General features: G+C 63.2%; 2 protein-coding genes across 2 annotated transcripts; one reads left to right on the plus strand and one right to left on the minus strand.

Annotated features, from left to right (window-relative positions):
• Nucleotides 1-1,354: 1,354 nt before the first annotated feature.
• Nucleotides 1,355-7,454, plus strand: RUFY4 (RUN and FYVE domain containing 4; the record flags this gene model as incomplete). Its single annotated transcript, XM_082484533.1, has 11 exons — nucleotides 1,355-1,524; nucleotides 2,505-2,566; nucleotides 2,940-3,046; nucleotides 3,389-3,514; nucleotides 3,786-3,892; nucleotides 4,047-4,190; nucleotides 4,795-5,830; nucleotides 5,907-6,013; nucleotides 6,643-6,789; nucleotides 7,028-7,159; nucleotides 7,242-7,454. The coding sequence occupies 11 exons, from the start codon at nucleotides 1,355-1,357 to the stop codon at nucleotides 7,342-7,344; spliced, it is 2,241 nt and encodes a 746-aa protein (XP_082340659.1). The 3' UTR covers nucleotides 7,345-7,454.
• A 1,144-nt stretch (nucleotides 7,455-8,598) lies between these two features.
• LOC309672641 (C-X-C chemokine receptor type 2-like) lies at nucleotides 8,599-10,520 on the minus strand (the record flags this gene model as incomplete). Its single annotated transcript, XM_082484195.1, has 1 exon — nucleotides 8,599-10,520. One exon carries the CDS (start codon nucleotides 10,518-10,520, stop codon nucleotides 9,447-9,449), a length of 1,074 nt encoding a protein of 357 aa, XP_082340321.1. The 3' UTR covers nucleotides 8,599-9,446.
• Nucleotides 10,521-14,225: the final 3,705 nt, after the last annotated feature.

Raw genomic sequence — 14,225 nt, forward strand, 5'->3', positions numbered from 1 at the left:
CTGACGAGGGGTGGGCAGGGGCAAGACCCCCCCACGAGTGTCAGTGCTGTGCCCGTGGGGTGCCTGACGTGGGGCAGGCGGCGCTGGTTGGTGGGCACAACCCATGCAGGTGTGTGCATGGACACACAGGTGCCCTCTCAGCCCCGCGCCCACGCCTGCCACATGTATATAGCTTGCCCTATAGCCCTGCACGCGCAGCCTGCACACACACGCAATCACACACATGCACACGCATGCATGCACATGCATATGCATCCCCTCTGGCACAGTGGGGTGATGCTCTGCCACCCCCTCAATACCCTGTCCACCCCACCCCATTATGGGGTGCTGTGCGCCATGCCCATGGGGGATGCCCGTTGTGGGGTGGCACGGGGCAAGAGGGTGCTAGGGAGGCTGGGGGTCACCCCGAGCACTGCCATCGGCTCCCCCGTGCCCCCCAGCTGCTTGGGGGCACCCCACGTCCCAACACCCCCCCACCCCCCCAGGAACCAGGAGGGTGTGGGGAGGACCAGGCTCCCGCTCGGCATCACTTCCTACTTTCGCTTTGGTGCGGAGCCGAGGCCTGGCCTGGAGGAGGCGGGTGCCCCCCAGGTCCCCCAGGGTGAAACAGGTAAGGGGAGGGGGTGCTGCTGGCGGGGGAGGGGGGGGCAGACACAGGACTTGGGGCAGCAGGGCATCCTGGGGGCATCCACCAAACTGGATGGTGGTGGGGAGCGGGATGGCAGTGGGTGCCCATGCCTGGCATGGGGGGGGTGGGGTGTTGAACTGGCATCACCCCTGCACCCCCCCCCAAGGATTTAGTCCCCACCTCAGAAGGAGCCCACCAGCACAGCAAAGGGGGACAGGCACAGCGGCTGAAGGGCACTGCCGGGCTGGGAGCCCCCCAGGCACAGATAGAAAGGGGGTATCCTTGCCCAGAGTGCCCTGGGAAGAGTTTGCACCCCAGCTCCGGCCATAGCCCCCATGGGGGGGGGGGGGGGGCCTTCTGGGGTGGGCTGCAGCTCCTGGTTGGGGGTGTCTCTGTGCCCAGAGGCTGTTGACTTGGGGGCTGCTGTACATGGGAGGGGGGACTATTTGCCAAGGGGCTGCTGCTGCCCCAGGGGTGCTGTTGGCTGCTGCTAGCTGGGTATGGGTCCCAGAGCCCCTCCCCAAATACTGCAGGGGAGTCCCTCAAAGGATTCCCAAGCCTCATTCCCATGGGAGGGTGTCAGGATTCCTCCTATGCCTGGCACTGTCTTTCCCCCAGACCCCCCCAGGGGCTGCACAGGGGGACCAGCCTCACTGACCCCCCTCCCCAAAACTGGCACCCCCTAGACCAGGGAGCCGGGTGCCGGGGGGCCAAGCCACGGTTCTGATGTGGGGCGGGCAGGGGGTGGCTCCTGCGGCCCTCCCAACCTCCCACACTTCCTCCTGGCCAAGGTACAAAAGGAGAAGCGGGCGGGCGCAGCGTGGGCACAGGGACACGCCAGCATCCCCCTGGCACCCAGCGAGCTCCTCGGGGCACCCCACAGATCCCAGCCACAGGTAAGGGGCTTCTCTTCCCGGGGGAAACTGAGGCACGGGCAGGGTGGGCAGGCAGGAAGATGGCTTATCCAACGTCACTCAAGGGCACCGGGACAGAAATCCAGGCATCCGGAGTCCCGTGTCCTGCTCTGCCTGGCGTGGCAGAGGCACAGGGCACTCACACACGCTTCGGCACACTTGTGCACACACGGTGCTGTGAGTGTACACGCACCCTACCGTGTGCACCCCTGTGCACACACACACGTGCTCCCCCAGCCCTGTGCCCAGCCGCCACCTGCAGTGACAAGCCACGGACCTGCCACCTCTGTGGCCACGGTCCCTTGCCCTGTCCCCAGGGTGCCACTCACTGACCCCCAAAACCGCCCCGCTGCACTGTACCTTCCTTCCCCCCACCCCGTGCCCACAACACCTCCAAACCTCATGCCAGCCCTGCAGGCAACGTGCTGTGCCAGGGGGCTTTGCCTGGGAGGAAGCTCAGTTTGGGGGGCTGCATGTTGGGGGCTGTGTGCCCCCCCTTTCCCACCCACCCTCCCGGGAGCCCCTCGCATTGTTCGTGCTGTGAGCGAAGGAAGCGAGAGCAGAAGCAAAGGCAGCGCTTCCCCTGTGCCAAACCCACATCCTGAATCCTGGGGGATGGGGACAGGGACAGGGACAAGGACAGGGACAGACCGGGGGGGGTGCCCAACCCCAGCAGCCCCCCAAGAAATGGGGGCAGAGGCTGGGCATGGTGTGGGGGCAGATCCTGGGGGCATTTTGGGATAGGGCACATGGACAGCTAAGGAGGTACAGGATGGGGCATCTTTGCAGTGGGGGCACATGGGCAAGGAAAGAGGGTGTCTGAGCCCACCTCCTCTTCCCTTAAGAGTAGGCAGCTCTGGAGTGGAGCTGGCGGGGGGAGACCCTCTCCTTGGGGCAGAGAGTTTGGGGGTGCCAGGTGAGTGCCAGCCTGGCACCTCTCATCGCTGTCCCTGCCTTTGCAGACGCCTGGGGACAGCCATGGCGGGGGACGGGGAGCTCAACCGCGTCATCAAGGACCTGCAGAGTAAGTGTGCCAGCCTGTCCCCTGCCAGCATGTCCCCTGCATGGCATATCTCACTCTGGTCATGCCGGGTCTCTCCTCATACCCAGTCCCTGGGCAGCGGGGGGCTGTCACTGCCGGGGGTGCACCAGAGCACCCCGGTGCCAACCCTGCCACAGCTGCCTGCTGTGGTCCTCGCTGCCAGCCCCAGGGGACCAGCAGTGCCCGGCGAGTACCTGTTGCCCCTCGCTCCCCCTGCTCCCCCGCTTCATCCCAGGGCAGGTTCCTCTTTCACCCGCCAGCAGAAATCCCCGTGGCTGGGAGCCGGGAGGCAGCAGAGAGGGGGGGAGGGATGGGACAGCATGCCCGATGCCAGCTCAGTCCTACCATCCCACAGAGACCGTGGCTGAGCTGAACCACAGCTACCGGGAGCAGAACCTGCCGGTGACGGATGGGAGCCGTGAGCTGCACAGCCTCTGTGCCCAGCTGGAATTCCTCCTCCAGGTACCCTTCTCCTCCATCCCTGCTGCTCCCTGCCTCAGTTTCCCCTGGGGCCCAGCTCAGAGCAGATGGGACCCCGTGCCAGCCGTTTCGGGGAGTGGGATGACCCCAGCCAGCGCTGTCTGACCCTGAGCATCCCCAGCCATGCGAACACCCAGACCAGGCTCACCCATGCCTGCATGTGTAATTGCATGTGCTGCAAAAGGGAAACTGAGGCATGGAGCCAGCAAAGCGGGGACACTGAGACCCACCCTGCAGGGGGAGCTGGCTGGATCCCAGCCCCACAGGGGACAGGCTGGATCCTGTCCTCCCAAATGAGCAAGCCTGTGCCCGTGTCTCTGCCAGTTCGACCTCAAGGAGAAGAGGAGCTTCTTCGGGCAGCGCAAAGACTATTGGGACTTCTTGTGCCAGGGCCTGGCACGGCGCCGGCAGGAGCACGAGGGTGTTCGCTTCGTCACCTCCCTGGACAAGGTGGGCACGGGCTGGCAGGGCACCTGGAGCCTCATGCACGCACACATGTGTGCGCTTGTGCTTGTTTGCGGGTGCACACACACTTGTGCATGGGCATACATTCACCCGGGCACTGAGGATTCACCCACTGGCACTTTCTCCCCTCTGGGGTGCCCCACTGCCCCCCCAGCCCTGACCCTGGGGACCCCCTTCCCTCCTGCATGGGCTGATGGGGAGGCATGTGGGGAGCAGGGCTGGTGTCACAGGGCTGGATAACCCCCTCTCCCCCCAGCTGAAGACCCCCGTGGGCAGGGGCCGAGCCTTCCTGCGGTACTGCCTGGTGCACCGGCAGCTGGCAGAGTCCCTGCAGCTCTGCCTCCTCGACCCCGAGATCCTGCGGTGAGAGTGGGGCAACGGGGAAGGGATGCTCGGGGTGACGGGAGGCACAGCCAGGGCGGGCAGCGCCCTGCAGCACCCGGTTGGCAAGGATGCTGCAGGAGCTTGTGCCCACCCAGGGCACGGAGGGGTGCGTGAGCTCGTTTTGTGGTTGCAGCGAGTGGTACTACGCCCGCAGCCCCTTCCTGAGCCCCCAGCGCCGGGCAGAGATCCTGGGCAGCCTCTACGAGCTGGACGGCGTCACCTTCCGCCTGGCCCTGCGCAGGGCTGACCTGGACATCGCCTGGCCCATGTTCTCTGAGTGAGCCTGGGGACACGGGAGGCACCGGGGGCATCGGGGCATCAGGGCCACCTGGGGATCAGCATCGCAGAGCAGCTCACGGGCATCCCCCTGCCACCCCGGGCTCCCCGCACCCACAAACATGCCACATGTGCACGCACATGCCACCGTCCTCTGCCAATGTACGTGCTCAGGCACAGGTCTGCTGCAACACCATGACACTGTGACATCTGAGACATGGGGACACATGCGTGTGTGTGCACACGCCTGTTCCAGGGCACAATTCAGGGGAGCACTTCATGGATGCAGCCCCTCTGGCACACTCACACCTGCTCTGCTGCTCGTACACTCGTGGGCATGCAGTGCCACAAGCACAAACACAGTCCCCAATTCTCCCCTGCCACCACCATGGGGGTCTCTGGGTGCCACCTGCTCTGCAGGTGTTTGGGCTGATGGCAATAGCCTCCCTGGTCCCCTGTCACCAGGTGCCACCCAGTGTCACCAGCCCTGCTGCCCTCTCCATCTCCAAAGGCTGACCATGCCCAGGGAGCCCTGTGGGGAGGGTGGCAGCGCTTGGCTAACCTTGGGGGTGAGCTGGTGGCCCTGAGCCCCGTGTCCCCTCTAGGACACTGGTACGGTCCAACCCAGTGGCTGGGAGCAGCCCAGCAAAGATGGCCCTGCAGAGAGATGATACTGGCACCGGGGCGCATGGATGGCCTGATGTAATCACCCGTCCCACCGTGGCACGCCATGGGGTGCCAGCCCACCCATGCCCACCCACCTTGGCTGCCCCGCAGGCAGAGGGTGTAGAGGTGAAGGAGGAGGATGTAGAGGTGAAGAAGAATATGGAAGAGGAGGATGAAGAGGAGATAGAGGACAATGAAGAGGAGGAGAAGGCGGAGGATGTGGAGGTAGATGTGGAGGAGGATGCGGAAGAGGAGGATGAAGAGGAGTTGGAGGAAGATGAGAAGGAGATGGAGGACATAGATGTGGAGGAGCTGGAGGACACTCACGGTGCTGGCAAAGCACCCCAGCCCGATGGTGGCGAGGAGGCTGGCACGTCCCCGCTGCCCAGCACAGGGTGCATGCCAGGCTGCTCACCGCCGGTGCCCAGACAGCCGGGCGAGACAGAGGCATCCCTGCGGGCACTGGTGTCCCAGCTGCGGGCCGAGCTGGGGAAGCAGGAGGCGGCAGCGCGGGTGCTGGCCTCCCGCCTGGCACGGGAGCAGCGGCGGCACCGGCATCAGGAGGAGGGCAGCGCCCGGCAGGCCCAGCTGCGGGCACACGAGGCCGAGGCATTGCGGGAGACCAACACCTTCCTGGGGCAGGCGCTGGTGGCGGCGGTGGCAGCGGGGGACCCAGGGGCGCTGGCACGGGCGCAGGAGGAGGCGCAGGACTGGCGGGAGGTGGCGGAGGAACGGAGTGCCCAGCTGGCCAGGGCACTGGCGGAGGTGGCAGCACTGGCCTCGCACCTGCGGGACTGTCAGGCAGCGCTGGCGGCAGGACGGACAGACGCGCTGGAGGATGCTGGTGCCCCAGACAAGGTGGCTGCCATCGAGGACGTGCTGCGGCGGGCGCTGGAGCTCGCCCACGCCCCCCAGGAGCCCCCTCCAGACCCCCAGGCGGAGGGGGAGCCTGGCACAGCTGCCAGCATGGCCATGGTACGGACAAGCCCGAGGGGACCCTACGATGGGGCAGGGGGTCCAGTGCCAGGGCTGAGCTCCCACTCTCCTGCAGCGCCTGGCCGCCCTGGTGACCGCAGCACGGGATGAGGCCCGGCAGAGCCGGCAGCAGCTCCAGGTCCAGCGGCAGGAGGTGGCACGGCTGCAGGAGCAGCTCAGCAGGTTGGGCAGGAACCCCCTGCTCCCACCATCCCCTGTCCCACTAATGCAGGGTTTCCCCTGGGACCCTGCATGGTGCCCTACTTGGATCCAGGGGAGGAGCACCTGAGGATGGGCAGGGGGAAGGAGGGAAGGATTTGGGGAGGGAGGGCTGGAGGGAGGCATCAATTTGGGGACTGATAGGTAAGTGGATGGGTGGGTGGGCAGAGCAGTGGAAGAATGAATTTGGGGCAAGTAGATGGAGGGAGGGGGGGAAGGGTGAGTGGAGGGGTGGATTTGGGATGAATAGGGGGATGGGTGGATGGATGGATGAATTTGGGGTGAATAAGTTGGTGGGTGGGCACACAGAGGGACGGAGGGATGAATTTGGGACAAGTGGATGGAGGAATGGAGGGATGAATTTGGGGTGAGTAAATGGATAGACAGGTGGGCAGAAGAACAGAGGGATGGGTGTAGCGAAGGACGGATGAACAGCTGGGAAACAGATGGGTGGCTGGCCCGGCAGATGGCAAGGTGGCTATGAGGATGGGGAGCCAGCTTTGGGATGGATGGGCAGTGGATAGAGGGAGGGAGGGAGGGAGAGACGGGCAGCTGAGGGACAGGGAGACCATCTCCCCACTGCTCCATGCCAGAGCCCGGCAGGACGGGGAGCGCTGGGCATCGGCGCTGCAGCGGGCACAGCGGGAGGCCCTGGAGCGGGAGGCCACACGTGGCGCCGAGCAGGCACGGCAGCAGGAGCTCATCCGCGACATGAAGGGGCGGCTGCTGGAGCTGCTACGGTGAGAGTCCCCGGGAACCCACCGGTTTGGGGCCATGTGCAGGCAGGGGTACCCAAACCTCTTTGTCCAGAGGAGGGCACCAGAGCACGGGCGAATCCTGTTCACCACCTTGGGAGACCCAGGGGGAGACTTGAGTGCCCACTTGGGTGCCCACCTTGGGTCTGGGATGCCAGGGAATGCTCCCAGACCCCCGCTGCCAGGCACACTCTTGCCAGGGCTGACCTATCCCCTTCCACAGGGAGAAGGATGCCCTGTGGCAGAAGACAGAGGGCATCGACACCCCAATGCCCAGCCCGGCGCCCCACAATGCCGGGCTCTGTGCCCGCTGCCATAAAGATTTCCGCCTCCTGTCCCGGCGGTACAACTGCAGGTGGGCTATGGGGGACATTGGGGGTGGTGACACTGGGGTGGCACCGGGGTGGCACTTTTCTCACCACCTGCTCTCTTGCCAGGGTGTGCCAGGGCAAGGTGTGCCACGCGTGCTCTGTGGACGTGGGCAAGCAGGGGCGCTGCTGCCTGCTTTGCTACCAGCAAAGGCACCCGCAGGCTACCTGAGCCGGGACCGCAGCCCTCGACCGTGCCTGGGACCCCTCTTGGACTTACCAGCGGCCCAGGCATCCATGTCCTGCAGGCAGGTCCTGCTGCCCAACACTTAGGGTTTGCGATATGTCTTTCTTGTGGCTGGTCCACGGAGAAGAAAACAAGCTGCTCCTGCTGCCCCTGTGGCTCCTGTGTTGTCTATTGGTCATCGCCGGATTGATCCCCCGGCTGGATGGGGGATGGGGGGATGACAATATGGGGGTGTCCGAGCCCTCCTGGGGGGAATCGTCCTTATAAGGGGTGTCCCCAGAGGCAACAGCGGGCAGGGAAGACAGCTCTTGGCCAACAGCCCCGGCTTCCTGCCAGGCTGCGAGGAACCACTTGGGCAAGAGGTTTCCCAGATGCAAGGGTGATGGGCTGTCCCTGCCCAGCTTCCCCCCCCTCCCCCCCCGACCCTGCCCAGCTCCAAGTCCCCCAGGGTTCCCCGCATGGGTGCCAGGGGTCCCCCGTACCCACCCATGAGCCAGCCCACAGCTGGTGCCCACTGATGCCCCCCATGGTTATGGATCCCCGGGAGCCTGGAGCAGGGGGGATGCAGTACAGGTACCCCATGGAGAGATGCTTGGACTGGCTGGGACAGGCAACCCAGTACCTGGCACACAGGGTGGCGGGAGGGACCCCAGCAGGGTCACAGTCCCCTCTTCAGTCCCTCTGCCCCACACCGGTGCCAGCCCCAATTGCCCAAGCCAGGGCGGAAACATCACGGTTGTGTAAGGGACAGGTTCCCAGCCCTTTGCACAATGAAGTCCTGGCACCACAGCACCGGGGGGGTAGGGGGAGCCACGGGTACCAGCACCCTTCAGGGCAGGGGTCACAGAGCTGTCTCGGTGGCAGCAATGGGGTGCCCAGGGATTATGCAGTGATTTGCTCCACTGGGGCTCAGATCAGGGTCGGGAAAGGGGGTGGCTTTGTCCCCAGGTGGGACAGATGCTGCATGGAGATGCCCACACTGGGGAAGTGCCAGTGGTTGGGTGGCTGTGGGGACCAATCCCTTTGGGTCCCCTCTGGGGACAAACAGGATGTCAAACTCTCTGCAACAGCCTCTTGGGTAACAGGCGCTCTCTAGCCTGGAAGCAGGTTACCCACACCCCACTGAGCTCAACTGGCACCGCAGATTTGGCACTGAGGTGGCGAGCCCAGGACCCACCGTCCCCATAGATGTGCCCTGGCCCCATTCCGCCATCCCCCTCCCCATGGCAAAGAGGTGCCAGACCTGGGTGACCATCCTGGTTTCAACTGGAATAAAGTTAATTTTCTTCCTAGTAGCTGCTGTGGTTTGGATTTAGTATGAGAATAATGTTGGTAACACATATTCTTCTAGTTGTTGCTAAGTAATGCTTATATTAAGCCAAGGACTTTTCCAGCTTCTCATAGAAGCTGAGAAGGAGCATAGACGGGACAAGCTGGCCAAGGGAATATTCCATACCATAGACATCACGCTCAGTATATAAATGGGGGTTGGCTGGTGGGCAGGAATTCACGATCGCTGCTCAGGATGGACTGGGCAATCGATCATCAGGTGGTGAGCAATTGTATTGCATCACTTACTTTGGATATTCTTTTAGCATTATTATTATTATTTTCTCTTCTCTACTGTTCTGTTAAATTGTCTTTATCTCAATCCACGAATTTTGGTTTTTTTTTTTCTTTTTCTTTCCTTGTCCCTACTCTACTGGGAGGGAGAGGGACTACATGATCAGCTGTGTGGTCCTAGTTGCCGGCTGGGGTTAAACCATGACAATGACCAATCCGACAACTCCTTTATTGCTGGATGGCTGTCAGCCATGAACACCGTCCCCACAGCAGAGTCATGGAGTCCCTGAAGTCACAGACTCTACCCCAAAGAGTGGGGAGGGTGGGCGGCACTTGGCATCGCTCCCCTGGCAACGGGGTCCTACCCCCTCACTGCCCAAGCCTCCTTCCAGCTGGGATCCAGTGGCGGCCCTGTCCATCCCCATGGCATCACTGCCTGCAGCCCAGGGGGCTGGGTGAGGATGCTGAGGTACGTGGGGTGCCAGGATCTGCTAGAAGCTGTGAAAGTCAGGTCCCAGCAGGGCTCAGAGGGTGGTGGAAGTGTTGCCAGAGGTGGAGGCATAGGAGGCACGGCCATAGCGGGTCACTGCATCCTTGCTGATGAGCCCACGCTGTGCCAGGATCTTGAGGAAGCTGTTGCGAAACTTCTGCCCAATGAAGGCATAGATGATGGGGTTGATGCAGCTGTGGGCAAAGCCCAAGACCTGTGTGACGGAGAGGGCCGTGTCGATGCTGTTCCTCCTCTCGCAGGTCTCAGCGATGACCCGGGTCCTCATGAGGGTGTCGCTCACCAATGTGATGTTGTAGGGCAGCCAGCAGATGAGGAAGACCAGCACCACGGCAAAGATGACCTTCATGGCCCGCTGCTTCTGGGAGTTCTTGGTCTGCAGGAGGGTGTGGATGGTGACACCGTAGCAGAAAAGCATCACCAGGAGGGGCAGGGCAAAGCCGAAGGTCTGTGGCAGGAACCGCAACACCACCCGCCACTTGGCTGTGTCCTCACCACCGATGCGCTCGTAGCACACAGTGCCGTTGCTGGGCGAGGGGAAAGCCTCACGGAAGAGTAACACGGGCAGGGAGAGCAGCACAGAGAAGACCCAGATGCCCAAGCAGACAAACTTCACCCAGTGCCTCTTCTCGGTGGCGGCCCGGGTGGCGTAGACGATGGCCAGGTAGCGGTCCACGCTGATGCAAGCCAGCAGCAGGATGCCGCTGTAGAAGTTGGCCTCCTGCAGCATGGAGATAGCTTTGCACATCACAGTGCCGAAGACCCACTCATGGGCTCGGTATGCAGCCCAGAGCGGCAGGCTGAGGGCAAAAAGCAGGTCGGCCACAGCTAGGTTGAGCAGGTAGACATCAGTGACAGAGCGGTTGGTGTGGCTGGAGGTCACCACCAGCACCACCAGACTGTTCCCCACCACGCTGAGGATGAAGACGATGCAGTAGATCAACACCACCAGGTACTTGTTGAGGGCAGAGCCATCAGGCCGGCACGGGGCAGAGGAGATAGCAGTGTCAGGCATGGCTGTGCTGTAGTCATAGGTGTAGTTGTAGTGGGACAAGAGGTTGGAGAAATCCCCACTGAAGAAGGACTCCATTTTGCCTGCGAAGCACAAAGCAGCATGAGTGTGGGCTGGGAGGGTGGTGTGGGCCATGGGTGACAGCATCTCTGGGTCCTCTGGCATCTCTATTGCCTCCCAGATCCCGTCCCAGGCAGTAGGCAGCCCCCCTCCATCACTCCACCATGCCCTGTGTACATGCTGTGCCAGGTAATGGGCAGTGCTGCAGGTGGACACTGTCCCTCATACAACCCCTTGTACAATGCCCCCAGCACCCCTTGGTCTGCTCCACTTCATCCAAACCCTGTGCCCCATGGAGGAAGGAGTTCCCCCATGGACTGGCCACCTTGTCTCAGACTGGGGGGGCTTCCCCATCAATGCAACATCACCTCCCTCCAGGAGACACCTGGCCCCTCCAGCATCCCTGGGTCCCCCTGGTTTGTGTGGGTCCTTCCAAAGACTCTGAGCTTTGGGTACATCTCAGAGCCCCTTGGGCCCCTCCAAAGTCCTTTGAGCATCTCTGGATCCCTCTGGCCTCCTCATCCCCTTGAGCATCACTGCTGGCACTGCCCCTCCTGCCACCCCAGCCACCAGCAAGACTGTGGTCACAGTGCCTGGGACAGGCAGGGACTTGAGAAGGTGGTTTCATGCCCTTTTTCCCCTCCCAGTTCTGTCCATGTGTGAGCGGTTTCACCCCCCAGACGGAAAGACTTGTCACCCTTTACAAGCAGCTTTGGAAATATTTCACATCTCTGGTTTTCCTGTTGGTCAGCCGGGCGCTGCCGGGCATCCCCATGTCCCCTGTGCTCGGCCACGATGGGGAAATCACAGGTGACAGTTGCCCTTCCTGTCTCCTCACACATAGGACACCACTTCCCTGCTCTGTCTGTCCCTGCCTCCCCAAAGACCCTTGGGTTTCAGCCTTCTCCCAGTATGGAGCCAGACTGTCATTTCACTCCAGTTTCATCCCTCTGCCCTGTTTCTGAGCCCCTGAGCCCCTTCAAGGCTTGGCGATGTCAGGGCTGCTTGAGGGTGCTGAGCCCCCACAGTGCTGGGGGGGACACACCAAACTGGCTCCGTTTGAAACCAAACCCTCCCTGCAACCATGTTTTCCCTCCTGCCTGGTGGAGATTCCCCCCACTGCAGCTGGGCTGGTGCCCCTACCTGGAAAAATCCCTCCCTGGCTCTGCCAGCCTCGCTGCTGCGGTGACCCCGGGATGGTGATGTCCCAGCATCTCAGGGGACCGCAGCTGGTGACACTGCCAGTGCTGATGGGGAAAGGTTCCCCTAAGCAGGGCCACCACTGGCACGGGGCAGAGCCGGACACCAGTGCTTCCCCTCCATCTATTTTTGTCTGCTGCTTTCTGCCTCCCCACTCCAAAATCCCAGTGGTTCCTCTGGGACCGGGTATCCCCCACCCACGGGTACCCCACAGCCGGCTCGGCTGGGGGAACAAGCAGCACCCCATTTCCCCTTCTGACCCTGGAGGGGCTAAGGGACACTGGGGTGGTCCTGGGGGTCCCCAAAGGGAGGAAGGAGGGACACCCCATGGGAAGCACCCTCCTAGTCATCACTGTGCAAGGAAACAGGAGCGGGCGCTTCCCCCCTGGGGCAACCACATCTGATGTCCCCCGGGACCACGGGGGGTTTGCACCCCAGAAAAGCCCCGAGCACAGCCCTGGGTGCCCCCACGTGCCGTCTCCTGCTCTCCCCTGCACCAGGCAGCCCCTTGGGCAGCCGGAGCAGCCCACCCCTGCCCCCAGGCCAGCCCATGCCGCATGTGAGGGGGCTCAGCCGGGTGCTGGGGGGCTGGTAAAGCCCGAGGAAAGCCCCAGTCACCCCGGGAGACTCACCGCTTGCTGCCTACACCGTCCCCTCAAATCTGGTGTCTTCTCTCTATCCCAAGCTGGTTCTCACCAGGGTGCACAGGGAAGAATCCAGGCGTCAGCCCCAAATGACTCTGGCACAGAGTGTGGCAGCGCCAGGCCCAGGGGTCCCACCAGGCCAGCCGGAGGGTCTCTCACCTGCACCTGCTGCCGTGCCGCCTCCCGACGCCCCTTCCCTCCGCCGCCCGCTTTATGCCGCCCGGGGAGGAAGCGAGGTTGCAAAACCTTCTTCCAGCGTGAAGGGGAAGTGACAGTCAGAAGGGACCCTTCTCCAGCCCCCCTAAGATGCCTTCCTGGGGGCTGGGGACAGCCCACAGGCCCCCTGCCACCCTCCTGCCCCAGGGTGGCCTGGGCCACCCAGCAGCAGGTGACACCAGGGTGCACCCAGGGGATATCGCCCCCCCCTGCAGTGATGTACCCTGGGGGTCTCCAGCGGGGGGTCATCACTGTGTCCCCTGGCACCTGGTCGATGCGGGGTTCCCCTTCAAGGCCCCACGGGTGCTGCAGCCCCCCTTGGAAAGCGGAGGCCTCCTGGGGCCATGAGGGGTTCTGGAGGGCAGGCTGGTGGGGAGAAGGCAGGGCAGGGCTCCATGCCTCAGTTTCCCCATTGATAGAGCTGGGGTCAGCATCGGGGTTTTGGGGGGCACAGGAGCACTGTGGGGCTGCTTTGCCCCCCGTTAGGGGGTGATGTGGGGGACCCCCACAAGAGCAGAACCCCATGTCCCTCCTGCGCTGGCTGTGCCATGCTGAGCTGAGCTGTGACTCGGGGGATGCCCCTGGCAATGCTGTAACCCTGGGGCACCCCTGCTCCCCTGAGCACCCCTATTGCCTTTGGGGGAAACCTGCACCCAAGGGCACCCCTCAGGCACCCCCATCACTCTGGGGCACCCCCAAACCCTTGGGGCACCCTCATACCCACTGCTTTTGGGTGCCTGTGAGTTTTAGGGGTACCCCACACTTTTGGTGCACCTCTTTTCCGTGGGGGCGCCCGTACAGTTGTAGGGCACCATCATACCTCTTGGGTGTCACCACAGACCCGAGGACGCTTCTATTCCCTGAGGACATCCCCATGCTTTTCTGGGGCACCCCCAAAGTTTTGGGCAGCCAGCTCCAGAGCGCCCTCACAGGCCCCCCTAGGGTGTCCCCATTCCCTGGGGCACTCCCATGCTTTTGCCCCCCCCCATCCTTTTAGGGCATCCTGCCATCACCCTGGGTCACTCCTGTTCCCTCAGGACCCCCCACGCTTTTGGGGTCCCATAACCCTGGGGTCACCCAGCCCTCGGGACACCCCTTTTCCTTATGGGCACCCCCATATCCCTTCAGCACCCCATTCTTGAGCAGACCCCCATACTCTGGGGCATGCCCACATGTGCCTGGGGCACCCCTACATCCCCAGGGGCACACCACACTTTTGGGAACCCCCTCCTTAGCCCAGATACACCCCATATCCTTGGGATCACCCCCCATTTTTGGGGACACTCCCTTAGTCCAGGCGCACCCCACATCCCCGAGGGGCACTACGCACTTTTGGGGACCCCCCTTACACTAGGCAGACCCCATATCCCTGAGGGAACCCCACACTTTTGGGGACCCCTCTCTTACCCCAGGTGCACCCCATATCCCAGGGGGCACCCCACACTTTTGGGGACCCGCTCCTCAGCCCAGACACACCCCATATCCCGGGGAGCACCCCACGCTTTTGGGGACACCCGCTTACCCCAGGCGCACCCCATATTCCTGCCGCCCCCACCTGGGGGCACCCCACACTTTTGGGGACACCCCCCTTGTCACAGGCGCACGCCATATTCCTGGCCCCCCCCACCTGTGGGGTCCCCCATACCCAGGAGCACCCCCCAGC

Source organism: Vanellus vanellus, assembly GCF_965231255.1.
Source record: "Vanellus vanellus genome assembly, chromosome: 5".
Taxonomy (NCBI): Eukaryota; Metazoa; Chordata; class Aves; order Charadriiformes; family Charadriidae; genus Vanellus; species Vanellus vanellus.